Raw genomic sequence first — 27066 nt, forward strand, 5'->3', positions numbered from 1 at the left:
AATAACTAGTGATTTAGAGCAATTTTTCATAAGACTTTGGATCACTTTGATTTCCTCATCTGTAAGTTGCCTTTGCATATCCTTCTACCATTTGTCAATTGAGGAATGGCTTGTTTTTTTTAGAAATAAGTCCTTTGTCAGAAAGACTAGTTGTAAAATTGTTTCCCAATTTACTGTATTTCTTTTGATCTTGGTTACAGTGGTTTTATCTCTCATGTATACATTAAGAAGCAGATCTGTAACATTTAAAATATTTCTAGTATCTTGTAACACTTGGAACAGTTAAATATTTTTTTCAGGCTTATAATTTTTTTCTCTTTCAAATTTTCCTATCATTTGTCGGTCTCTAAATTACATCAGTTTCTACTTATTACTCACTCTGGGTATGTGGGTAGCTGATATTACAGAAAAAAAAAACATTTACAGTTTGTTTCTATCCTGCTTAAAGAGTATTTACTTTCTTCTTGTTTGTGGGATATATGTGGATTATCTTCTTTTTCACTTTTATTTTTTTCCTTAAGTCATTTAGACCTTTTTTTCCCCTAAAGGTAAATAGTTATATCAGCGCATAAAAATCTCAGGATGGCTTGGATATGTAGAGGATCCAAATTATTTTAGAACAAAGTGTTCCAGTGTTGTTACTGGGAAAAAAATTTATATGACTCTATATTATTGAAATTTCCATTCTCTATTTTTCCATCTATAAAATAAAAACAATAATTTTAATATATGTAAATTTTAAAAATAAATTAAAATAGCCAACATTTACAAAGGTTCTTTATAGTTTGCAAAGTATTTTACATGTATAATTTCATTTGAGTTTTACAATAGCTCTAGGAGGTAGAAGCTATTATTTCCCCAAATTTATGAATGAAGAAACTGAAGCTGAGAGGTTAAGTGCTTGCCAAGCTCACAAAACTAGTAAATACTTGTAGTCAAGAGCCTGAGACAATTTTGCTCAAATCTCTTGACTCCAAGTACAGTACTTTATCCACTATTTCATACAGCTGCTTCGAAAAAATATGTTTATGGCATTATATTGTAAGGTTTGAAAGTTACTTTTCTCATAATAGCTCTTTGAGGTACATAGTGCAAAATAATATTCTCATTTTATTGATGAGAAAAATGGTTGTCAAAAGTTTTTGCAAAGGATGTTTTATCTCATTTAATGCTCATAATGCTTTGAGATGAGTTGCTATTCTCCCCATTTTACAGATGAAGAAAATGAGACAGAAGTATCTGAGATAGGATTTGGGATCAGTTTTTTTTCACTGCCTGTCTTTTTACTAAGTCAGAGTATTAGTGCTTTTGGAAAATGATGATCAATATAATGTATAAGTAGTTAAGTACCTGAATCTGGTTAACCCAATAGTAATGAAATCATAGACTTCCAAGGAAAATCACAATAACAGTAAATGAGATGTTATTTTTTACTATTGGATTACCCAAACATAGTACAAAATTTCTATATCCTATTTTACTTTAAATACGCTGATTTAAAATAAATTGCTGTAGCCAGAATACATATTTGCAAAAAACAAAAGTTTTCTGAAAAGAGGCACTTAAAAATTTCTAATAATTTTTGCTTTGTTACATTTACATCTTTATACTTGTTTTGAATGGAAGAAAATTACTTGTTTAGGCTACCTACCATTTTGCATTTATCCATTAAGCAACTGTGAAATCTTTGAGTCAAATGGGTCCTAAATAGTTTGACAAATCTCAATATGGTGTAGTATAGTTTGAAATGGAATCACTGCATTATCAGAATTCTGGGTTAGGTGATGGGCAAGTGAACTCACTTTCCTTGGTTACAAGATAAGGAAATTTAACTTTCTTTGATATTCTGAAATGCTGTAAAATATGGATCCCAAATTTTGGAGTTGACTCAGAATCGAAGCATATTTGTCCAACCTTGATTTAGTCCATTTTGTTAAGAATTTCCTCTTTACCTTTGGTTGGAGCATTATCTAAAAAAAAATCTCAGTTCAGTTTTATGTTGTATTATGTTAGAATCTTAAGAATTTTGAAATTTGGCATAACTTAGAGACTGGGCTTTGATCTTATTTACATTGGCAGCTGAATTTTTGCTTAATTGCCTTTTTTCAATTCCTTTGCATAATATTGTTGTGTTGTTTGGGTTTTTTTTAGGTTTTTGCAAGGCAAACGGGGTTAAGTGGCTTGCCCAAGGCCACACAGCTAGGTAATTATTAAGTATCTGAGACCGGATTTGAACCCAGGTACTCCTGACTCCAGGGCCAGTGCTCTATCTACTATGCCACCTAGCCGCCCCCCTTTGCATAATATTGTTTAAAAAAACTTACAACTCAGTGCATGTCTTCAGGTTTCCTATTGAGCATATTGCCATATTAATTCCTAAAGATTCTGCTTTCCATGTGCTTTCTTATCCTTGTTTCATCATAGTACTAAGTTTCCCAAGGAGTTAAAAGATTGCATAATGGCCTTTTATACAGTCATATTCTATTACAGCTTTATAGCAATCAACAATCACAATCTTTCCTCTAAGTAAATGGCTCAAGTTAGTTCATTTTTGACACTGAAATCTTTATTGTGTATATTTATTAAATTAAGTTGAACATAAATTCCCTTAATTTTCACGATTTTAATAAATTAATGACAATTATTAATGTTTTATATAACATGAAAAATGAGTGAAATCTCTTGCACAACTTTTAAAAATTTTAGAGTATAAAAAATAACTGCCATTTTTACTTCAAAGAAGACAGGTATTAGCAATTATAGGAAAGTCAGCTGATAACTCTTTAGTTAGATAAACAAAGGTATTATAATTGACTTCATGAAGTGTAATTTATAGTCCATCACATTATTTGGCATTTATTAATTTTCTCTTTATCTTAAGCATTGCTCTGTTTAATGTTTTTTTTTTTAAATGACAGTACTTTTAATTGGGAGGCAGCTAAGTGGCACAATAAATAGAATGTCAGACCTAGACCAGAATTGGAAATACTTCAAATTTGGTAACAGACACATACTAGATGTATGACCCGGGCCACGTCATTTGACCCTGTTTGCTTCAGTTTACTCATCTATAAAATGAGCTGGAGAAGGAAATGATAAAGTATTCTAGTATCTTTGCCATGAAAATCCCAAAACAGGTAATGAAGAGTTGGATTTGACAAAAATGACTAAACAACACACTTGATTTGTTATTTATAGATAGTTCTATTTTGATTACTCTTTGAGTCAATTTATACTTGACAGGACTATTACCTGGCCATTATTACTGATCTATCAGTGTTTGATACTATTACATAACTCAGGTTATTATCACCAGGTAAGGCAAAAGTCTAATGAGGAAAGAACAAAGTTTACTAAAAACTTTACTGGAATTTCAAAATTCATGATTTCATTCAGAAAAGAAACCTTTTTTTTTATACTTTAAAATGTGAAGATATGTCTGTTCTCAGAATTTTGTGGGTTTTTTAAAAATTCTAATTAATCTCTTCTGCACAACTTAGAAAACAGAACTTTAGGGTCCTAGTAGAAAAGACTAATTTTTTTTCAGAACTTTGTACATAGTCTTGAATATTGTCAGTGTTAAGCAAAAGTATAAATTGATCCATTAAAAACTGAAAAATTGTAAGAGAGGTACCACAGAGCATCCAGGTGGAACAGGGAATATTGTTCATATATTATAGGCCCTTAAATTTTGATTGATGGATTTTCCAGACAGAAGGTGAAAGACTCAGTATAGAAAGGGACATATTTTTAGACATGGCCAATGTGGTAGGTTGTTTTGTCTCATTACACATTTATTTCTCCCACCCCACCTTGCTTTCTTAATACAGGATGGTGGAAAGGAAGGAGAAAGCAGATTTTTTTTTAATAAAATAATTTTTATTGGGTGGCTAGGTGGCGCAGTGGATAGAGCACCGGCCCTGGAGTCAGGAGTACCTGGGTTCAAATCCAGCCTCAGACAAGGCCATGTGGCCTTGGGCAAGCCACTTAACCCCATTGCCTTGAAAAATCTAAAAAAAATAATAATAATAATTTTTATTTATTCATTTATGATTGATTGATTGCAGGGCAATGGGGTTAAGTGACTTGCCCAGGGTCATATGGCTAGGCAATTATTAAATGTCTGAGGCTGGATTTGAACTCAAGTCCTTCTGACTCCAGGGCTCGTACTCTATCCACTGCACCACCTAGCTGCTCCAGTAAAATTAATTTTAAAAAAAGTCAAATTGATTACCTTGGTTAAACTTTGTGGTTCTTTTAATGACCTTTCTTCCTTAAAACAAAATTTCATCTTTTTAACATGTTCTGTTGATACTTAGGTGCCTAGGAATCAAGAGCTACAACAATCTCTGGAGAATTAAAGTTGTAAGTCACCCAAAGATCAATACAGAAATACATGGTGGTTCTGAATAGTCTATAGTGCATAATGAATGAAGAATATACAACAACAAAAAAAAGGAAGAATAGAGATGATGAAAAAGAGATTTGCCTGGAAAATAAGAAGTAGTCATGTTTTGAAATCAGGTTTTAATTTGTAGATAGTCCAAATGCTCCCACTAGTATCTTGAGGAATGTCCCCCACTGTGGAATATTTATAGAAGAGATTACAAAAATTGCATAGGCTGAAAAGGCATGGCTTAACAGAGACTATATGCAGTTTTCTCATCACTCACTACAAATTACAGTGATACACTTATAATTTGACAGTGTTTTGAGTGCCACAGGTATTGTTATACAGAGACATTTCATTCATTCATTCATCAGTGCATGTTCATTATGTTAAAACAAGAAAAGAAAAGGGAAAATTTTTTTTTTAAACTCAGGGCCAAGATTGACATTTTTATGAATGAGAATTCCCTTTGCCCACTGTTACTAAATGGCTTTGGAAATTAGCTTTTACTCAGAAACCCTTGTGTATTTTTTAATAAATCTAATCTAAAAATTACAAGGAAAAGTAGTGTTTTTATATGCTAAGATTTTAACCACAGCTACTAATATATGAATCATATGAACTATCCACCAGATCTCCATTTTTACAGCTGATATATTTTCTAAGCTAAAACTACAGTTCTAGCAGTGCTTTCCTGATCTTGATACAAGTGTAAAGGAAATTTCCATATTTCAGAATTCATTTATTTAAATAGTACAGTCTGGGAACTTTTACTAAACCCTCATTTGGAAGTGATTAATCTGTAATGTAATGCTAAAAAAGTCACTGTTAAGTAGAATCTAATAGAATTCTATAAATGTCTTCCAAGTGATGAATATGCTCAAGTAAATTCCTGTAATTCCTTCAATAACATGAGTATTTGGTAGTAGTTATCTGAATGAGAAGACACTTTCATAGATAAAATATGTAAAATCTCATTGTAATTAGAATTAACAGGTAAATATTGCTATCAGTTTTGATGATAGGGAACACTAAAAAGAAATACCATTCTTTTCCTTAGTGAACTTGTATTATTTAAAAAAAAAGATTCTGGCACTCAGTTTTTGAGTTTTGTCAATACAAAATTCATGGTAATTTGTTTTCATTCTTTTCAGTTTTTGTATAATATCTTCAATTTTGCCTCTTGGTCCATAAAACGTAAAAATGCTTACTGTCTGGTCCTTAAACAGAAAAAATTTGCTGATCCCTGATCTAAGAGTAATCTCCACTTTCTTCATTGAAAGCCCTTCTATAACTATTTACTTTCTTTATATCTTCTCCTATGGGTCTGTGCATGGGTACACTGTGCATGGGTACACACATATTTGTATATGAGTGTATGTGTGTGAGTATGTATGTGTATGAGTATAAACATACTTTGTAAAATAGAAGTAACACCTTTAGAATATATTTTTAACCTTTTAGGTTTAACCTTTTAGGGTGATTTGGAGATAAAAGGAGATTTATGTGTCAGTGATTGACATAGACTTTTGGTGCGAATTTTAATTAGATTTTATTCTCTAGGACAAAAATTGCATTCTACTCATTTACAGTACTGATAAAGTGCAGTGTTGTTCATTTCTCTCCCACTGCACACATAGTATTCAGAATGCACAGATTTACACAGTAGTTTAAATGTTACCTTTTTTTTTTTTTTTAGGTTTTTTGCAAGGCAAACGGGGTTAAGTGGCTTGCCCAAGGCCACACAGCTAGGTAATTATTAAGTGTCTGAGACCGGATTTGAACCCAGGTACTCCTGACTCCAGGGCCAGTGCTTTATCCACTACGCCACCTAGCTGCCCCTAAATGTTACTTTTAAACTGCTACTGCCTTGGTTACAAATTATGAGTCCTTCAATTTTTGGAAAGCTTTGTGGAATGTTCTTTCTTCTGGTGCGTTTGGTCAGTGTCTTCAGTGGTGGGTCCTGAAGAAGCACTTCCAGATATGACTGTTCCCCCTGGGAACCCACCAGACATTCCTTCTGGCATATCTCCTAGCCCCCTGCACTCTGGTACAGCTTAGTAATCATGGAGTTGCAGACTTTCTCTTATTCTTTTTGCTGATATTCAAATTCTTCCTTCTCAGAAGTCTTCCAGTCAGTTGATTATTTCATTACATTTCTTCAAGGATCTTGTTTGGCTTCATTGCCACTTTTGCCTTTCATTTTTTACCCTCTGTGGTAACTTTCATCTTGAATGCATGTGATTCAAGGGAATTCTTTGAAGTCATCTTGTCTCGCTGCTTCTCATCCTTGTATTTCTCAGCTTCCTGGACCACATGTTCAATGTCTTCTTTCTCAAATAATCTTTGTTATTGGTAATGGTTGATATTGTTCTCTTTGCCTGGGCTCTTATCCGTAGCAGAACATTGAGAGTACCATTTGCATCAGTGTCAAATGTCAATTCAATCTGAGATACCTTGGGTGCTGGAGAGATTTCCGTGATCTCCAACTTGCCAAGCAGGTTGTTATCTTTTGTCATGGCTCTCTAGTCCTCATAAACCTGAATAAGCACACCAAGCTGCTTGTCTGAATAGGTGGTAAAAGTCTGTGTCTGCTTGATGGTAATGGTGGTGTTGATGTTGATCAGAATTGTCATCATTGCACCAGCAGTTTCAGTTCTAAGGAAAGAGGCGTGACATCCAAAAGCAGTAAGTCCTGCCCATTCTCAGATTTATCTCCAGACAAAATGGCAGCCTGGATTGCTGCACCATAGGCAACAGCCTCAACAGGACAGATGGTTCTGGATTTTGAGGATTCGAGTGGAACCACCCACCAGAATGATGTTATGAACCTGTGATTTATCAAGTTTGGCATCTCTTAATGCATTTTCCACAGAGTCCAGGGTGCCAAGGTAAAGATCAGAATTCAGCTCTTTGAAATGGGCTCCAGTGATTGATATAGAGAAGTCGATGCTTCATAGAGGGAGTCAATCTCAATACTGGCCTGGATACTGGAAGAGTCAGTATGTTCACAAGTGATATGTAGTCAGTGAACAGCCTTCTTGTGCTTTCCCTTGAACTCAGCAACAGAATAGTTGACCATATGATTGTCAAAGTCCTTCCTACCCAAATGGGTGACCCCAACTGTAGACTTGACCTCAAAAGATGCTATTTTCAATGGAAAGAATGGAGACATTGAAAGTACCACCTCTAAGGTCAAAGATCAACATATTTCTCTCAGCATTAACTTTTTTATCCAAGCCACAACAGCAGCAGTTAGCTCATTGATGATCTGGAGCACATTGAGATCAGCAATGGGTTTCAGCATCTTTCGTGGCCTGACATTGGGAATTGTTGAAATAGGCTGGTACTGTGACCACAGCATTTGTGATACTCTTCCCAGGGTAAATTTCAGCAATTTCTTTCATCTTAGTCAAGACCACAGAGGATACATCTTCTGAGTAAAAATTTTGGTTTCCCCTTTTTACTCCACTTGGTCTTCCTGTATCGTTGACCACTGTGAAAGGCCATGCTTTATGTCTGACTGTACAACTGCATCATCAAATCTTCAACCAATGAGACGTTTGGGATCAAAAACCATGTTGGTGGGGTTCATCACATCTTGATTCTTTGCAGCATCACCAATTAAACATTTTTGTGTCAATGAAGGCATCATAGCTAATGACCTGTTTCCTTGGTCATTAGCAATGATCTCCACTTTCCCATGTTGGAAAACTACCACACAAAAATAAATAGTGTCAAGATCAATGCCAACTGCGGGTTCCTTCAACATGATTGCTGGGGAGTTGGGGGTCATAGTTGATTTTTGTGAAAGAAAAAAGGGCTGCTGCTGTGCTGAGTAGACTCTGATGTACACCTTAAAGTGGTTCACATACACTAAAATGGTCTTTTCATAGAAGCCAGTTTCTTTACTCTTCTATAAATATTCTACCCACTCTTGGAGTTGTTTATTCCATTCCTCCTGCCTATTCACTTCTTCATCAATCTACAGCAGTAATTTTCTTATTTCTCCAAGATTTTCTTAATTGTCCCTCTTCATGGATACCATTCCCTTTATCTGCTCCTTGAAAGTAGAATAAAATTAATTCTTCTGTATCCTCTCTACACTTTCCTCTCCTCCCCATCCAGTGTAGTGTTTCACATTTTAGATTCTCAATAAATATAGAATAAATGAATAGATGTCTCCTTGCTACTTAAATACTTAATAGTAGATCTCATATTATTAAATACATAATTCTATTTTGTGGCTATACTTTAGTTGTTCCATAATTGTTTTTTCAAGTTTTCTATCTGAATCCAGATTGCAAACTTCTTGAAACCAGAGTTGTGACTGCTGGAGAATTTAGGTTCTTAATAAGCCTGCCATTTTAAGTATTCAAGGAATTGTTTTGTTCATATCTACAAAGTTGATGCCTATTCTTTAATTGTATTGTAATTTGTTGTCTCAGTAATGGATTATGAAATCTAAAATTTGTCCTAGTCATTTAAAAACTGATGAAAAGCATTTTGAGTGATTAAACTGTTCCTAATTTTTTGATCCATAGGTGAATTTGAATTAAAATGAAGGATTTAGTCTTTAATCCAGAATTATGATACTGAATAACAATAATATTTTCTTGTAACTTTTGATTTACTTACCAATAATATAATTTACATGTGGAAAGAAGAGATAGATAGCTATACTAACCTCTTTATAGGATTCAAACTGAAATAAGATCTCTCTTAATGGATTTTGTATCAGATGTTTATGAAATAAGAGCTTGGTCATAGGCATTAAATTTTCTTTGGTGAAATTCTCCCTGCCTTTCTCATATACTTTGTACATATTATATTTAGTATAAGTGTGTATACATGTACAAAATTTGTATGTGTTATACATATATATTTATAAATATAGAATTACGAGATATAGATATATATATACATATATGTGTATATATATATATTATAATATATATATATATATATATAGAGAGAGAGAGAGAGAGAGAGAGAGAGAAGAGGGGGAGGGATGTACAGGGTGGATAAGCACTATTGATATGATGGCTTGCCTAGCCCTTTTCAAAACTGCTCATCCACCTTAGGTGTCCACCTTGACCCAACTCTGAACTGTAATTCCAAGAAGTTCTAGCACATGTAACATCTGTACCCTGGTAAGCCGTTATATAACAGATGGGCTAAACCTGGTTGAAGGTAACCAACAGATCTCAAACATGTCACTGAGTTAGGGGGCTATCTGCCCCAAATTTATGAAGACTTTCTTTCTAGAATGGGTGTTTGAGAACAATTTGTTCCAATAGCCATGAAGGCAACTGAAGCAGTTACTCTAAGCAGTGCTTAAAACTTGGTCAGATATCAAAAATGCCATGGATATATACTGTACCCTTTTTTTTAAAGAATCTGTTTTTATTTTATTTTTTTATTTAAGTCAATGGGGTTAATGACTTATCCAAGGTCACACAACTAGGTAAATATTGTCTGAAATTGGATTTGAACTCAGGTCCTCCTGACTCCAGAGCCAGGTCTCTATCCACTGCCACCTAGCTGTGCCCCAATACATTTTCCCTTGCCTTGGTGTCAGGGTTGTGGGGAATGTGTCTGGTTAAAGATTTATGCAGAACATGAAAGATTTTATGTAAAAGACCAACTGTGAACCAGAAGGAATTTTAGGGATAAAAAAAGTTTTCCTCTAGAGTCATCTGGGTCCAGTGACAAGACATAGATCAAAACAATTGGATATGATTCTGGATACAGTGGAAAATCATAAGCTAAGGTTTCAGTTTGTTTGAGCCAATAATTTTTTTTTATCAAAAAAAGAAATTATCTGAGAGTGGAAGACCCTCAGGGTTTTTGGCCAGAGCAGAAACAATTGCTAATTACTCTCTTTCTGAGCCAACTAAATCCAAACCAGGAACAGCTGGGGCTGGGGGCCCATTATTGGCCAATCAGTGATTGAATTTAAGACCTTGCCCACTAGGGGCAGCTGTGGTACAGTGCATAGAGCATCAGCCTTGGAGTCAGGAGGACCCAAGTTCAAATCTGGCTTCAGATACTTAATAATTGGCTAGCTATGTGATCTTGAGCAAGTCACTTTGGCCCTGTTGCCCCTTAAATAAATTTAAAAAACAAATAACAAAAAAAAAGACCTAGTCCAGTAACTCTATTTGGATCCCAATAGTTTTTATCATACCTGGTTTTCCAGAGCTTTTTTTTTCAGTTTTTTCAAGGCAACCGGGTTAAGTGGCTTGCCCAAGGCCACACGGCTAGGTAATTATTAAGTGTCTGAGGTCGGATTTGAACTCAGGTACTCCAAGGCCAGTGTCTAACCACTGCATCACCTAGCCACCCCCCAGGGCTCTTTTTCTAGAAACTTATATACTTTATATACCTTATAAATTCTTTCCCAGGTTTCAGTTTCTCGAAGGCAGGACTGGGAATGGCAGGTCAGTGAAATCATTTGGTCTTGGCACAGCAACTGCAGGTGGTAGTCAAAATTCAGTACATCTAGAGGAATTTTTTAGGGGTGATTTAATTAAATGTTTGACCAAATATAGCAGAAGTTGATAATTTTATATAGCTTGAATGTTGTTATAAATAACCAAATGGTCCTTGGTAGAAAAGGTTCCCCACTTCTGGTCTAAGGCAACACCTATTCAGGCTTAAGTTGGGTAAGAAATGAAACAAAAAATGGGCCTCCTTTACCTAATCAAAAAAAAAAAAGGAAAAATGAAAAATCAATTTGGAAGGGGAAGACCCTCAGGTCTCTGTCTAGAACTGAAATAATAATTGCTATTTACACTCACTCTGGGTCATCAAAACCTAAACAGTGACTTATTTTTCAGGTCTAGGACTGAGAAATTTAGAGGTCTCTGTTAACTTATACTCCTTTAAGGTAGAAAGTGGAGATGGATCAGTACTTGGGCCTGAAAATGGTGAGATGGTAAGAAAGGGATCAGGGACAAGAATGACTTTGATTCAGTCTTGTAAAATTTTTCTGGTGAAGTGTAAGAGAATATGAATAACTGACTGGTGAGATGGTGCCCCCTAGCTTGGCCAAATGTTGTGAAAGGTACTCAAGTCCTGGTGAACTTGTATTCCTCCATACTTGACCTGGAGGGGTTATAATTATTCCACTTACATTCTACCCAGCTTTAGAATGGATCAAGCACAGGGGTTCTTTTCCCTTCCTACTCAGCTACTCATCCTGAGTCACAGGACCCAGAAACCTAGAACAGCTAGTGCCAGGGATTGATCCTTGGTGTTGTCTCAGAAACTCAAATGTCAGCAATCTTGCTGAAAAGAACTTTGGATAATGATTCAATAATCATATCTTCTAGTTCCTATATTAGTTCTTCTTTCTTTCCCTAGCCTAAGGTACCCATTCTTAGACTTGCCATTGCATATATCTTATTCTCCTTTCTTTTTTTCTTTTTTTTATTAAAGATTTTATTTGAGTTTTACAATTTTCCCCCCCAATCTTACTTCCCTCCCCAGAAAGCAATTTGTTGGTCTTTACTTTGTTTCCATGTTGTACATTGATCCAAATTGAGTGTGACAAGAGAGAAATCATATCCTTAAGGAAGAAACAAAAAGTATAAGAGATAACAAGATCAGACAATAAGATATTTGGTTTTTTGTAAATTAAAGGGAATAATCTTTGAACTTTGTTCAAACTCCACAGTTCTTTATCTGGATACAGATGGTTTTCTTATTCTCCTTTCCTATTCAGTTTTTGCATGTTTTTATTATTGAATGATGCTGCTATTGCTTATAATATTCTGAAATTGCCTTCAGAGGCAACTTTTGAAATCAAAAAGAAAAATTCACTAATTTATAGACACTTATGGAAAAAAATTATTACTTAAATTTTTTTAAGAAATGTCTTTAAATTACTCAATCCCTACACACACACACACACACACACACACACTTATTTACATCCTAGTATTTGCACTAGGTTAGGTGTTGTGAAAGCAAATACCAAAAAATGAAATAGGAGGCTTTGGGGGAATGAGGCTTATGGACCTATGTGGGTTTATTTTAGGTGAAGAAATCAAATCACCAGTCTCTGACTTGACTTTAATTCCCAGGTTGCACAGAATACTACAAAAAAACTTCAAAAGTTGCTTAGGGAAAAAGAAAGACTATTGCGGAGACAAAGAATGGTAAGAGAGATTAAGGAGAAAAGAAATACTTATTCCTAAACATCCAAGGCTACCATGAAAGGTTGAGCAGTAAGGAAGCAAGCAGGGAATAATAGAGAAAGGCAAAAGGAACTGAGAGGTTATTAGGGGGATGATGCTCTCCATAAGTGGGCTAGCTTCCCAGAGGAAGACAAATCAGTAGGGAATAAGTAGTAAAGAAAGGTAATAGCGGTGGTGGGGAGGGGTGATGCTCTGATCTAGCTTCACAGGAAGACAAGTAGCTCAGCTGAGGAGTGAGCTAAACTTTTAAACAGGCAGGAAGTTGAGATAATTTAGGTATGTGTTGTTCATTATTGAAGAAGACCAAAATTATGTTTAAGGCAAATTACAGTGTGTCAGGGTGGCTAAATGGTACAGTGGATAGAGCACTGGCCCTGGAGTCAGGAGTACCTGAGTTCAAATCTAAACTCAGACACTTAATAATGACCTAGCTGTGTGGTCTTGGGTAAGCCACTTAACCCTACTGCCTTGAAAAAAACAAAAAAAAATTACAGTGTGTCCAGCTGTCATTGATCAGACTAATATGAGCTCAGAAATAGTTCACATGAACACCTAGGATGGGTACTCTAAATTTATGAATATCACGTTTCCTTTGAACTGCTTCAGTTCTGCCTTCATTATAGAGTCCAGCCCCCTCTCTGATGAGGACATGCCATGCTGGGTGGTCCTATGCCAGTGTCTCCCATGTCATACAATCAATTCCAAAGTTCTTCAGTGAGATTTTGGAGTGTCCTGGTATCACTTCTTCTGGACCCCTTTGTGAGCGCTTGCCCTGTGTGAATTCTCCATAAGATAGTTTTTTTAGCAAGCATACATCTGGCATTCTAACATGTCCAGCCCATCATAGTCACACTCTCTGCAGTAATGTTGGAATGCTAGGCAGTTTAGCTCAAGAAAGGACCTCAAGTGTCTGGTATCTTCTGCCAGGTGATGTTCAGAATCTTCCTAAGACAATTTAAATGGAAGTGATTCCAATTCCTGGCATGATGGTGGTTGATTGTCTGGATTTCACAGGCATACAAGCAATGAGGTCAACACTGGCTCTGTAGACCTTCAGTTTGGTAGTCAGTCTAATTAATACCTTTTCTCTCCCACACTTTGTTTCAGAGCCTCCCAAGTACTGAGCTGGCTCAGGCAATGCATGTGCCAACCTCATTGTCAATGTGTACATTCTTTGAAAGAACAGTGCCAAAGTAAAGTGAGCTTGTCCACAGTACTCAAAACTTTCTCATTTGCTGTTATTGATGATTCCACATATGGGTGGTGTGGTGCTGGTTGATGGAGTACCTGTATTTCTTGGTATTAATTGTTAGATCAAAATAAGCACAAGTTATAGAAAATTGATCCATACCTTGTTGCATCTCAGCATTAAAGGCTGCATTGAGAATACAACCATACGCAAAATCACATAGCTTTTTCAAGTTGAAGAATTTGCCATCAGTGGGATAGCTGACCTTGAGACCATTTAGTGAAGGTGTTTGATAACATGACTGAAAGCATAATGCTAAAAATAGCATGGGAGCAGAGATACATCTTTGTTTCACTCCATTGGTGATTGGGAAATCTTGAAAGCATTGTCCATTCCAGATCCCAGATCCCAGGCAAGCATGCCATCATGAGATTGATGTTCAGTGCTGATGAACTTCTCCAGGCAACCAGATTTTGATATAATTTTCCATAAACCCTGGCAACTGTTGGTATCAAAAGCCTTGGTCAAATCTACAAATGTTGTATACATATGTTGTTTTGTTCCTGGTATTTTTCCTGGAGTTGTCAGGCAACAAATACCATATCAATGTTCTCCACCCTTTCTGAAGCTACACTGGCTCTCAAGAAGGTGACCATGCAGCTGAAGGGTCAGCCTATTGAGAAGGATTCTGGCAAGAATTTTATTGTCCATGACTAAAAGAGAAACATCTTGTGATTGTCACAGGACAATCTATTCCCTTTACCTTTATAGAGGAGCACAATGGAGGCATCCTTGAATTCTTGGAGGATAATCTCTTCATGCCATATAACTGAAAAATGGGGGTAGTAATTCAGTAAAAGGATGACGTAATTAGGAATATGTAAATTGAGGGTCTAGGTCCAAGACTTAATCCTTTCAGGTTTAAGTTGGGTTCCATTGTTAAATAAATAGTTAGAGAGATTTGTTTTGTGCCTGGGGGTAGGGGTTTATTGAGATCATGCCAGGGAGGGGCAAGGTACTTTAGTAAAAGTTCTTTAACCTTATCTCTTAGGTTTGAAACCTGGGATTGGGGGGAGGGAATCATTGTTAATATAAGGTCTGTGATCAGTGCAGAGGAAACAGATTAGTAACTATAAAACATTTCTCTATGCAATATTTCCCATTTAGTGGATTTACATTCTAATGGAAGATAGAGTAAATACCTGTAAGTATTTATACAGCATAAATATAAAATTCATAAGTACAAATATATACAAATCAGTTAATTGGTTTAGAAGGGAATATAGTCCTTGTCCTCAAGTAGCTCATAATCTAATGGGGGAGAACTTGCAAAAACTTTGTACAAATAAGAAAAATAAAAGTGATTGGAAATTATCTCAAAGGGAAGGAATTTCAATCTTTGTGGAGTTCAGATTTTTTTCCTGGCACTTGGAAACAAGTCACGAAGTTAAGGCTTTTTGTTTTTACAATAATTGTGTGTAGGTCATACCTTTCAGTTAAAAATAACAAAGTTTTTATACATAAAAAAACTTTGTATGAACCACCTCTTTTAAACATAAAATGTGCAGCTTAAAAGTAAAGAAATCAAATTAGAGTACACACACATCACACACAATTCTAGGCAAAAAAGATATGTACCCTTAAAGAAGGGAAATAAGTTTTATGAGATTTAAGTATATTGGAAGTCATGAAAAGAACAAAAATAAAGTTTTAAGGATCATAATACCATACTAATATTGGGGGACATTTGGGCCATCTAGGTGGTAAAGTGGATAGAGTTTCAGGCCTGGAGTAAGGAAGAACTGAGTTCAAATTTTGTCCTCAGAAAGCATTACTAGATGTGTTTTCTGGGCAAACTATTAATTTTGTTTGCCAGTTTCTTCCTCTATAAAATAAGCTGAAGATGTAAATGGAAAGTCACTCTCACAACTTTGCCACAAAATCCCAAAATGGTGTCACAAAAGGGCCCAAACAACTGAAGCAACTGAATAAAAACAGAATATAGATATTTACTGTTCCAGTGAAATAAATACTGATCAAAAGTCACTTCTTTTTCCCCTGAATATGAATAAAAGAATTGTGAATTTTAGTTTGGTCTTTGTACTCAGGTTTTTTCTAATTCATAGCCATTTTGATCATAATGCCCTTTTCTTTGCCTTCTGGCTTTTTAAAAATACTATTCTCTGCTTTTTTTTAAATCTTTCATTCTGCTATTTCTACTCTTTTGTTGACCTCCCTACACCACCTGCCCCCCCTTTTCCCTTTGGAATTTAAGTAAAAGAGAGGTATTTCTCTGACCATATTTATTGACCATTACTTTTACTGGAACATATTTTACAGTGTTTGGCAGGAAGAATTTCCAAAATTAGGCTGTTCATAATTTACCATTTTGCAATAAATATCATAAATCTTATTCTTTTCTCAATTAGATTGAAAAATATAGAATGATAATTTGTACATTCTTCATTTCTTAGGCTTTTCTAATATGCTAAATGAGAATCTTTAAAGAAAATGTTCTTGAATGTTGAAGCAATTTGGTGCAAATGTGGGTCCTGTGATTACTCATCATTGTTCTCTGCTTTAGATTCTTGATTTATACTTTGAAAACTCTAGTTTTTATTTCTTTTTTAATTAAAGATTTTATTTATTTTGAGTTTTACAATTTTCCTCCAATCTTACTTCCCTCCTCCCCCCCCAGAAAGCAATTTGTCAGTCTTTACATTGTTTCCATGTTGTACATTGATCCAAATTGAAAGTGATGAGAGAAATCACATCCTTAAGAAACATAAAGTATAAGTTTTTATTTCTTCAGAAAGGTTATATGATTCAAACATAGCATACATAGCATGTGTGTGTATAAGTAAAGTGTGTTAGATTCAATTTCTATAAAAGTTGCTATTGTTAATCACTTGAATCAGTCTTGCTTCTTTTTACCCCTCCCCCCCAAACCCCCCCCCAAAACAAAACACCTGGTTCAATATTCTATATATGGTAGCTACCTAATATGGGTTTGTTGAATTTGAAAATGAAGAGGAAAAATATTCACCACACATGCCTTTTTTCCTATCACAAAAAACTAGTTGATTTTTAAAAAATTTAAGTATTTTGTTTTTCCAACTACATGCAATGGTAGTTTTTACCTATCATTTTTTTAAAAAGATTTTATTTATTTTGAGTTTTATAGTTTTTCCCCGTAATCTTACTTCCCTCCCCCACCCCCCACAGAAGGCAATTTGTCAGTCTTTACATTGTTTCCATGGTATTCATTGTTCCAAATTGAGTGTGATGAGAGAGAAATAATCCTTAAGGAAGAAACATAAAGTCAATCATTTTTTTTGCAAGGTTTTGAGTTTTACATTTTTCTCCCTTCCTTCCCTTCTCTCCACCCCCAACAGAAAGCAATCTAATATGGACTTTGCATGCATAACCATGCTAAACATAGATCCATATTGATCATACTGTGAAAGAAGAATCCAAATGAAAGGAAAAAAAATTAGGAAAAAACACTTAAAAATTGAAGATAGTAAGCTTTGGTTTTTCAGTTAAATTCCACAGCTCCTACTTTGAATATGGATGGTATTCTCCATCATAAGTCTTTTAGAGTTATCTTTGATTATTGAACTGTTGAAATCAGGAAGTCCATTATAGTTGATCATCACCCCATGTTGTAATTGTGTGTAATATTCTTCTGGTTCTGCTCATTTCATTCAGTATCAATTCTTTCTAGGCTTTTCAGAAGTTCTGGCCCTCATGATTTCTTATAGAACAATAGCAGTCCATCACATTCATATGCAAATTGATGTACATCCCTTCAATTTCTAATTTTTTGCCACTACACAAAAGAGTTGCTATGAATATTTTTGAACATGTGGAATTTTTACCCTTTTTTGTGATCTCTTCAGGATTCAGACCTAGAAGTGGCATTGCTAGAGCAAAGTTTTGTTGGCCTTTGGGCATAATTCCAAATTGCTCTCTTGGAAGGTGGATCAGTTCACAAATCTACCAACAATGCATTAATGTCCCAGTTTTCCCACAACCTCTTCAACATTGATCATTTTTCTTTTTAGTCATCTTGGCCAATCTGGTAGGTGTGAGATGAGGCCTTAGAGTTGTCTTAATTTGCATTTCTCTAATCAGTAATGATTTAGAGGAATTTTTCATATGACTATAGATAACTTTGCATCATCTGAGAATTGCCTTTCCTTTGACCATTTATCAATTGGGGAATGGCTTATTTTCTTATTTGACTCAGTTGTCAGAAATACTAAACTAGTTGATTTTAAGAGCACTTTGATTTTGAGACAGCAGCTTACTTCAACTAATATTTAACCTAAATATTATTAGTGTATTCAGTGCTAAAAAATCAATAGCTATTTTATTGATATATTTTTAATGTTTGATTTTATTCAAATAATCTAGTTTTGTGGTTGCAAATAATATGTTTAAAATACCATGTTTCTGAGCTTTACCTTATTGAAATTGAACAACTATTGCTTGATCCAAATGTTATCATCCCAATATCAGTTAATAAATATATATTCTATCAACACTATGATATCCATGCCATGTGCACTGATGTATCAGACCACAAGTGAGTCTATTTCTTAATCTTAAAAAACAGATTTGAATAGATCACTGAGGCCCTCTAAGCTTTAAATACTCTGCTTTTCTATGTACTGTGCTTTTGTTATGCCTATATAACAAAAGAATTATGTTGCTTTTTAAATATTTTTAAATTAATTACTATTTGTAGAGCCAGGAGACATATTTTCCCACAGTTCTCTAGAGTATAATGTTCATTTTTTTATTTTGTTTTTAATTTTTAACATTTTTAAGTTTGTTTTCCAATTATATACAAAAGTAATATGTACCTATCTTTTTTTGGTAAGGTTTTGAATTTTACAATTTTACAATTCCCCCACACACACAGAAAGCTGTCTGATAGTCTCTACATTGTTTCCATGCTATACATTGATGTAAATTGAATGTGTTATAAGAGTAAACATACCCCCCCCACCAGAAGATGAGAAACCTCAAGAATAGAGAGAGAGGGGGAAAAAAATGTACTTCAGTCTGTGTTCAGATTTCAATGGCTCTGTCTCTGGGGTGAGTGGCTTTCTTTATCAAAAGTCCACCAGAGAAGTTGCTTCAATATTTTTCCCACAGTTGCTATTACTAGCTGTACCTCCACTGGCTTTCTCCCCGTTCCCATTTATTCTATTCTTTCTCTCCTTTCATCCTGGCCCTGTCCAAAACTGTGCTGAATCTGGGTACCCTCTCCCTCGATCTTCCCTCTCTGCTATCACCTAATTCCCCCTAACCTCCCCCCATTCCCCCCTTATCCTGCTCCTTCTGCTACTTTTTTCTTATTTTTCTCTAGGGTAAGATAGATTTCCTCACCCTATTAAGTATGTATGTTATTTCCTCTCTGAGCCATTTCTGATGAGAATGAAGGTTCACTCATTCCCCTTGCCTTCCCCCCCCTCCACTCCATTGAAAAAGCTTTTTCTTGACACTTATGTGAAATCGCTCAGCTTCTTCTTCATCTCCTTTTCCTTCCTCCCAGTACTTTCCCCCATCACCCACTGACTCCATCCCTTTACCACATCATACCATTATATTCTGTTCCTTCCTGTCTATATATATGCTCCTTCTAATAGCTCTTGTAAATTGAGAAAGTTCATATGAGTTATCAATATCTTCTTCCCGTGCAGGAATACAAACAGTTCAACATCATCAAGTTCCTCATAGTTGGTCCCTCTTTTCCACTCCCTCTATGGTTCACCAGCGTCCTGTACTTGGAGATGAAACTTTCTGTTCAGCTCTGGTCATCTCGTTAGGAAAATTTGAAATTCCCCCTGCTTCATTGAAAATCCATCTTTTCCCCTGAAAGAGGATGTTCAGTTTTGTTAGATAGTTGATTCTTGGTTGTAAACCAAGATCTCTTGCCTTCTGGAATATCATATTCCAATCCCTTACAAGCCCTTAATGTAGATGCTGCCAGATCCTGTGTAATCCTGACTATGGAGCCTCCATAGTTGAATTGTTTGTTTCCTGGCAGCTTTTAGAATTTTCTCTTTGATTTGGGAGTTTTGGAATTTGGCTATAATATTCCTGGAAATTTTTCTTTTGGGATCTCTTTCAGGAGGTAACTGGTGAATTCTCTCAATTTCTATTTTACCCTCAGCTTCTAGGATCTCAGGGCAATTTTGCTGCAGTATTGCTTGAAAAAAGGCTCTTCTGATCTGGGCTTTCAGATAGCCCAATAATTTTTAAATTATTTCTTCTGGATCTGTTTTCGAGGTTGGTTGTTTTTCCGAGATATTTCACATTTTCTTCTAATTTTTGGCTTTTTTGGAAGAATTTTATTTCTTCCTGATTTCTTGCAGAGTCATCAGCTTCCTTTAGTTTCATTCCGCATTTGAAGGAGTTATTTTCTTCAGATAGCTTTTTTATCTCCTTTTCCAGCTGGCCAATTCTGCTTTTTAAGGCATTCTTCTCTTCCTTTGCCTTTTGTTTTGTTTTTTTATCTTTCACCAAGCGTTTGATTTGGTTTCCATGATTTTTCTGCATCACTCTCATTTCTCCTCCCAATTTTTCCTCCATCTCCCTTAATTGCTTTTCAAAGCCTTTTTTTCAGCTCATCCATAGTCTGAGTCCATTTTCTATTTATTTTTGGAGGTTTTGGATACAGAAGCTTTGATTTTGTCATCAACTGAGTATGTGTTTTGATTTTCCATGGGACTAAAGTAATTCTCTATGGTCAGATTCTTCTTTTTTCCTGTTGTTTACTCATTTCCTCAGCCCAAGATTAATTTATAGCACTTCCAAGGTGTTGGGGTTTTTTTTGGGAGGGGGGGGACACCCCACTGGGACCTTTATTCCTCCAAGATTTTATGCTCTTTTGCCTGTGCTTTGATATGTAGATGGCCCCTGTAATTCCCTCTGCCTTGGGGCTATAAAGAGGGATCCAGCTTGGCTGATTAGTATGGAAGCCCAAACTGCAACCTAGATCTGAGTGGGCAAACAGTAGAGTCCTACCCCAGGGAGAGCAGAGGAATTTCTGCAGACTTCCCTTACCCTTACCATCTCTTGGGGTACAGGATTCTTTCTCCAGATTCTCGCTGCAGATTCTGTGGCGGTTCTCCTCACTCCACACTCATTCTGGTGGAGCAGAGTTCTTTCACTACCCCTTCAAACTGTTGCTGGTTGAGCTGTGCTGGGCTGTGCTGGGTTGCTTCGAAGTTATCTTGGACTGGGAAAATATATCACTCAGTCTTTCTGTGGGTTCTGCCCCCTCTAAATTTTGGCTAGAGTCATCATTTGTTGTTTTTTTGGAGTTTGGCAGGGGGAAGGAGTTCCCGGGAAGTGCTGCCTTCACGCTGCCATCTTGGCTCTGCCCACCTAATGTTCATTTTTTAAACAATTTTCACAATATTTTAAAATTTATAGTCTTTATAATTACTTGTGTGTAATATCCTCAGCAGACTACATTTTAGCTGTTTTTACTGTCAACTCAGATTGAATCATAGTCGTTTTTTGTGACTAAGCTTCAATTTCCATATTTTGTTAGAATTTAAATTATAAGTTTCTCTATATCTTTACTTTAATCATATACTTCTAAATCTAACTTTTTTATATTTGCAGAGGAAATAAAGGCTGAAACTGAAAAACAAAGGTTAGTAATTTTTTCACTTTAATAAACATATAATTTGGAACTTTTTATAAATCTTAGAGAAATTATCAACTTTTATAAAAAATTAGTATTAAGCTTAAAATGTTTCTCAGTCATTTCTATAAGAATTATATAATTGTCTTTTAAAAAAATAATTGCAAGTATCATAAAAAAATGAAAAAAATTCCTTTATATTAATATTACTAGTAATAGACTTACATAATTCTACATAAGCTTATTTTTTATAGTCACATCTTCAGACTTTTCCTGAAAGTGTTTGAGTCATACTTAGAAAATATATTAGATTTCTTTGCTAATAGTGACTTATCTGTTAATGGTACAATTTCACAAAGACTTGCTAATTTATAAAGTAATTTATATTTCTTAAGCATTCTGATTTAGAGCTGGTTAAATGTTGGAGGTTAAGTTTATACCAGAGAAAACTTTAATTTTGGATAGAATACAAAACAGGGAGTCATAAATATGGTTCTTCTCTTGGTTTTTAATGATTTGTTATATGATCTTATCATTTAAGTTCTCTAAACCTGTATTTTCTCATTTCTAAAATACTTCATGATCACTAATTCAGATTTATGAGTTTCTAATACCTATGATGTTCTAATCAGAATATTCTTTTTTTTTTTTTTTTTTTTTGTTTAGTCCCCCTCATGGAGAAGCAAAAGCCGGTTCAAGTACTCTTCCTCCGGTGAAATCGAAGACTAGTTTTATCGAAGCAGATAAATACTTTTTACCATTTGAGCTGGCATGCCAGTCCAAATGTCCCCGGATAGTTAGTACATCTCTAGATTGTTTACAGGTCTGTACAAAATAATTTTATCTAGAGTTTATCAAGTTCGTTTGTGTATCTAAAACATCAGCCACAACTGCTGATTCATACTGCTGATTCGTTTACTGTAGAGGACAATTAGCAATTTTTAATAGTAACAGCAAAATTTCATTCATAACTATAAATAGTCCATTGGTTAACTGAAGTGAGACAATATCTTGATTATTGGTATCTCTAATAAAATTGACTCAACTATAACACGGCTATGAAGCATTATAAGAAATTGAACAGTTACTCAATGATAGTAATGATTATAGTAAAGGTGAAACTTTTACTTTCAAGAGTGGTATTTGAGCAAATTGTGCTATATGGATGTAATGGAATATTATTATTCTTTGAGAAATGATGAGTAGGCAGATTTCAGAAAAACTTGGAAAGACTTAAATGAACTGGTGCTGAGTGAAGTGAGCAGAACCAAGAGAACATTGTTCACAGTAACAGTGACATTATAAGATGATCTGCTATGAGAGACTTAGCTCTTCATAGCAAAGACTTAGGGTGGAAAATGCCGTCCACATCCAGAGAAAGAACCATTTTTTTTTAACAAATGTGAAAAAAATAGTATTGACCTAGCATAACCTCAATACTTCAGGTAACTCCATAAGCCTATGGAGTTAGTACATCTCTAGATTGTTTGATAAAAGGAGTTTAAGCACTGAGAGTTCTTCAACAGTGCCAAAATCAATAATCTAGGCCCCCAAAATGATTGACTTATATGTGAAATGTTATGACTCTTGTGTAGAAACCAGTTGTTCAGGAACTTCAGACCCAAATTAAGTCAATTAAATCTTTAATATTATGGTTTCAATTTAAATTTATTTAAATTCTACTATCTTTGCCCTTCTAGTTTGGATTCAAGTTTTTTGAATACCTTCTTCCAGGGTTTAGACATTATATATTGTAATTCTCAAAATGAAGAAACTTTTATATGTATTATACCAGTAAAAATACTTCTTTAAAAACATATAGATATTTCAGTAGATAGAAAAACCCATGATGAAGATAAATGCTTTATAAGAGTAATGTCTTTTGTCAAAGTATCTCAGAGCATTCTACTTCTTATCCTTACTGGTTATGTGCTGTTGAGAAAGTCATTTAGCTTTTTATTTGTCTTTTTTTCCTTTTCCAGAAACTTATTGCTTATGGTCACTTAACTGGCAATGCTCCAGATAATACTACTCCTGGCAAAAAATTAATTGATAGAATTATTGAGACAATATGTGCCTGCTTTCAAGGTCCTCAAACAGACGAAGGGGTCCAGTTGCAAATTATAAAGGTAATTCATTACATAAAGTTAATTGAAAAATTAGTTCTTGCATTAATATTTGATAGTCAGTTTGAATCATTATAATGAGTCATAAACATCTACAAATTGGAGTGTCTGGAAAAACCTTGTAATCTGTATGGAATCTTTCTTCCATTTGAGCTTTATTCAAGACATCTTTCATTTGTTAGTTCCTCCAAAAAGCATGATATCAGTGAATACATTTGGCAGTCTTCTTGCTTTAATTAATTAAAATAATGTCTTAGTTAATACTCAGAGGATCTTCAGATGTCATCATCTCTGTGGCTGTGTTTACCAAAGGAATTTGTTTGACTTTATAGATTCATAGAAAACATAGTATTTATCTAAAACTATCAGCATGCATTATCTCTAATTCGGATAAGCTAAAAGCCTTCCTAGTAACATCAAGAGTGAAGCAAGGGTGCCCATTATTTGCCATTGTTATTTAGCATTGTACTAGAAACGTCAGTTATAGCAATAAGAGAAGAAAATGAATTTGAAGGAATGAGAATAGGCAATGAGGAAACAAAACTATTGCTTTGTGCAAATGATACGATGGTATACTTAGAGAATTGGCTAAAACACGAGTTAAAATAATTATAAGTTTTAATAAAGTTGCAGCATATAAAAGAAACCCACATAAGTCATCAACATTTCTATTACTAACGGAGCTCAAAAGTAAGAAGTAGAAAAAGAAGTTTCATTTAAAATTACCATAGATAATTTAAAATACTTGGGAATCTACCTGCCAAGATAAGCCCATGACTATATGAACACAATTACAAAATACTTTTCACACATGGCCTCCTCAGAATAATGTTTTTAAATGCATGAAGTAGAATACATAGGATTACAAAAGAAACTATTAATATTATAATTACAAAAAAAATTTTTTTAAACTTTACAGACTCCAGATTAGGACACTAAGAAAACTAATTTTTGCCAGTATTCTTTATGTGCATCAAAGCTAATTTCATGCACTAAAAATACATATTCTCTCTATGTGTACCAACCACAGCTAGTGAGGAATGGAGTTAGGAACTACTTTCAACAGTGAGTCAGATCTAAAGAACTGGAAAAATATCAATTCCTCATTAATAGGCCAAGCCAGTGTAACAAAAAGGATAATTTTACTTAAATTAATTTGTTTATTCAGTACTATACCAATCAGAATACTAAAAATCATTTTATTTTATTTAATATTTATTCTCATTTTGTACAAATAAATTTTTTTACATTAATAAAATATTCTTGTTTAAGAGTAAATGAAATACCCCCTCCCCCCATAAATATAGACTTGCTTGAGTGATAAAGTAAAGGGCAGAGAAAAAAATTAATATTAAAAAAATAATAGTAATAATTGTAGGTATGGCCAGGTGGCGCAATGGATGGAGCACCAGCCCTGAAGCCATGAGCACCCAAGCCCACATCTGGCCCCGTACACCGAACAGTCACCCAGCCGTGTGACATGCAAGCCACCCAAACCCCACTGCCCTGCAAAAACCAAAAAAAGAAAAAAAAGACCCAAAATAAAATAAAATAAAATAGTAATAATAGTAGGGGTGACTGGGTGGCAGACAGAGCATTGGCCCTTGAGCCAGGAGCACCTGGGTCCAAATCTGGCCTCAGACACCCAACAATCACTCTGCTATGCGGCCCTAGGCAGGCCACCCAGCCCCATTTGCCCTGCACCCCCCCCCCACAAAAAAAATAAGAATAATAATATGTGCTTGAGTCTTTGTTCCAACAGCAACAACTCTGTCGTGGGTGGATCACATTCTAAGTCCATGGCAAAAGTTACTTCCATATTTTTCCACCGTTGCCATTGCTGACCGTTGCCATTGCTGATCGTAACTCCCTCCTTTCTTATTTCTCCACTACCATGTACTATATTTTCTCTCTCCTTTCACTCTGTCTCTGCTGTAGGGTAGCTGAGTGGCACAGGAGACAGATCCCTGGCCCTGGGGCCAAGAAGCCCTGAGCCCCCATACCACCCCTTAGGCCCAGAATCCACCTGACCCTATGGTCCTGGGCAGGCCATCCAATCCCAACCCCTTGCAAGAAGTAAAAAAGAAAATGTGTTATATCTGACCACTCTCCCCCCATGGTCCATCCTCTCCTCCTTCATTCACATCCTCACCCCGTTTCCCTGTCCCCCACCTTCTTACTCCAGATATCTATACCCCATTGAGTATATATGCTGTTTCCTCTCCTCACCACCTCTGATGAGAGCGAAGATTCCCTCATTCCCCCTTACCTTCCCCCCTTCCATATCATTGCAATAGTTCATCATAATTAAGAAAAATCTTATTTATGAAATATCTTGGCCTATTCCACCTCTTCTTTTTCTTTCTTCCATTACATTTCCCTTTTTTCTATTGACTCCATTTTTTACACCATATTTTATCTTCAAATTCAGCTTTCTACTGTGCTTCACCTGCTCTGTTAATTGAGAAGGTTCATATGAGTATTATCAGTATCATTTTTCTATGCAGGAATACATGCAGTTCATCATCATTAAGTCCCTCATATTTTCCCCTTCTGTTCAGCTCTGGCCACTCCAACAGGAACATTTGAAATTGCCCTGGTTTATTGAACATCCATCTTTTTCCCTGGAAGAGGACATTCAGTTTTGCTGGGTAGTTGATTCTCAGTTGCATTCTAAGCTCTTTTGTCTTCCAGTAATTATATTCCAAGCTCTACGAGCTTCCAATGTAGTTGCTGCTAAGTCCTGTGTGATCCTGACTGCAGCTCCACGATATTTGAACTGTGTCGTTCTGGCTTCTTGTAATATTTTCTCTTTGACTTGGGAGTTCTGGAACTTGGCTATAATATTCCTGGGGGTTGGTTTTTTGGGATCTCTTTCTCTGGGGGATCGGTGGATTCTCTCCATTTCTACTTTGTCCTCTGCTTCTAGAATATCAGGGCAATTTTCCTGTAGTAATCTTTGAAAATGATGTCAAGGCTCTTTTCCTGATCATGACTTTCAGGTATTCCAATAATTTTCATATTATCTTTCCTAAATCTGTTTTCCATATCAGTTGTTTTTTTCAGTGAAATGTTTCACATTTTCTTCTAATTTTTCATTCTTTTGCTTTTGAAGTATTGAGTTCTGAATTCTCATAAATTCATCAGTCTCCCTGAGTTCTATTCTTTGTCTGAAGGATTTGTTCTCCTCAGAGAGTTTTCTTATCTCTTTTTCCATCTGGCCAATTTTGCTTTTTAATGCATTCTTCTCCTCAATAACTTTTTGAATTGTTTTATCCCTTTGACCTAAGCTGGTTTTTTAGCATGCTATTTTCTTCAGCATTCTTTTGGATTTCCTTGACTAAGCCACTGACTTCATTTTCATGTTTTTCTTGCATCTCTCTCATTTCTTTTCCCAGTTTTTCTTCTAACTCCCTCATTTGATTTTCAAAGTCTTTTTTGAGTCTGTCATAGCCTGAGCCCAATTTCTGTTTTTCTTGGAGTCTTTA

The 27066-nt window shown here is 35.2% G+C and overlaps 1 protein-coding gene across 1 annotated transcript in view; it reads left to right on the forward strand.

The window, feature by feature from the left end:
* The window catches only part of ARFGEF1 (ARF guanine nucleotide exchange factor 1), a 161964-nt gene that overhangs the window by 27459 nt on the left and 107439 nt on the right, over positions 1-27066 (forward strand). The window contains exons 2-4 of the mRNA XM_074203275.1: positions 21431-21461; positions 22119-22275; positions 23435-23581. Of these exons, the coding sequence (XP_074059376.1) occupies positions 21431-21461; positions 22119-22275; positions 23435-23581 (335 nt within the window). The remainder of the gene's footprint in view (positions 1-21430; positions 21462-22118; positions 22276-23434; positions 23582-27066) is intronic.

The sequence above is a fragment of the Macrotis lagotis genome, chromosome X (genome assembly GCF_037893015.1).
Source record: "Macrotis lagotis isolate mMagLag1 chromosome X, bilby.v1.9.chrom.fasta, whole genome shotgun sequence".
Lineage (NCBI taxonomy): Eukaryota > Metazoa > Chordata > Mammalia > Peramelemorphia > Peramelidae > Macrotis > Macrotis lagotis.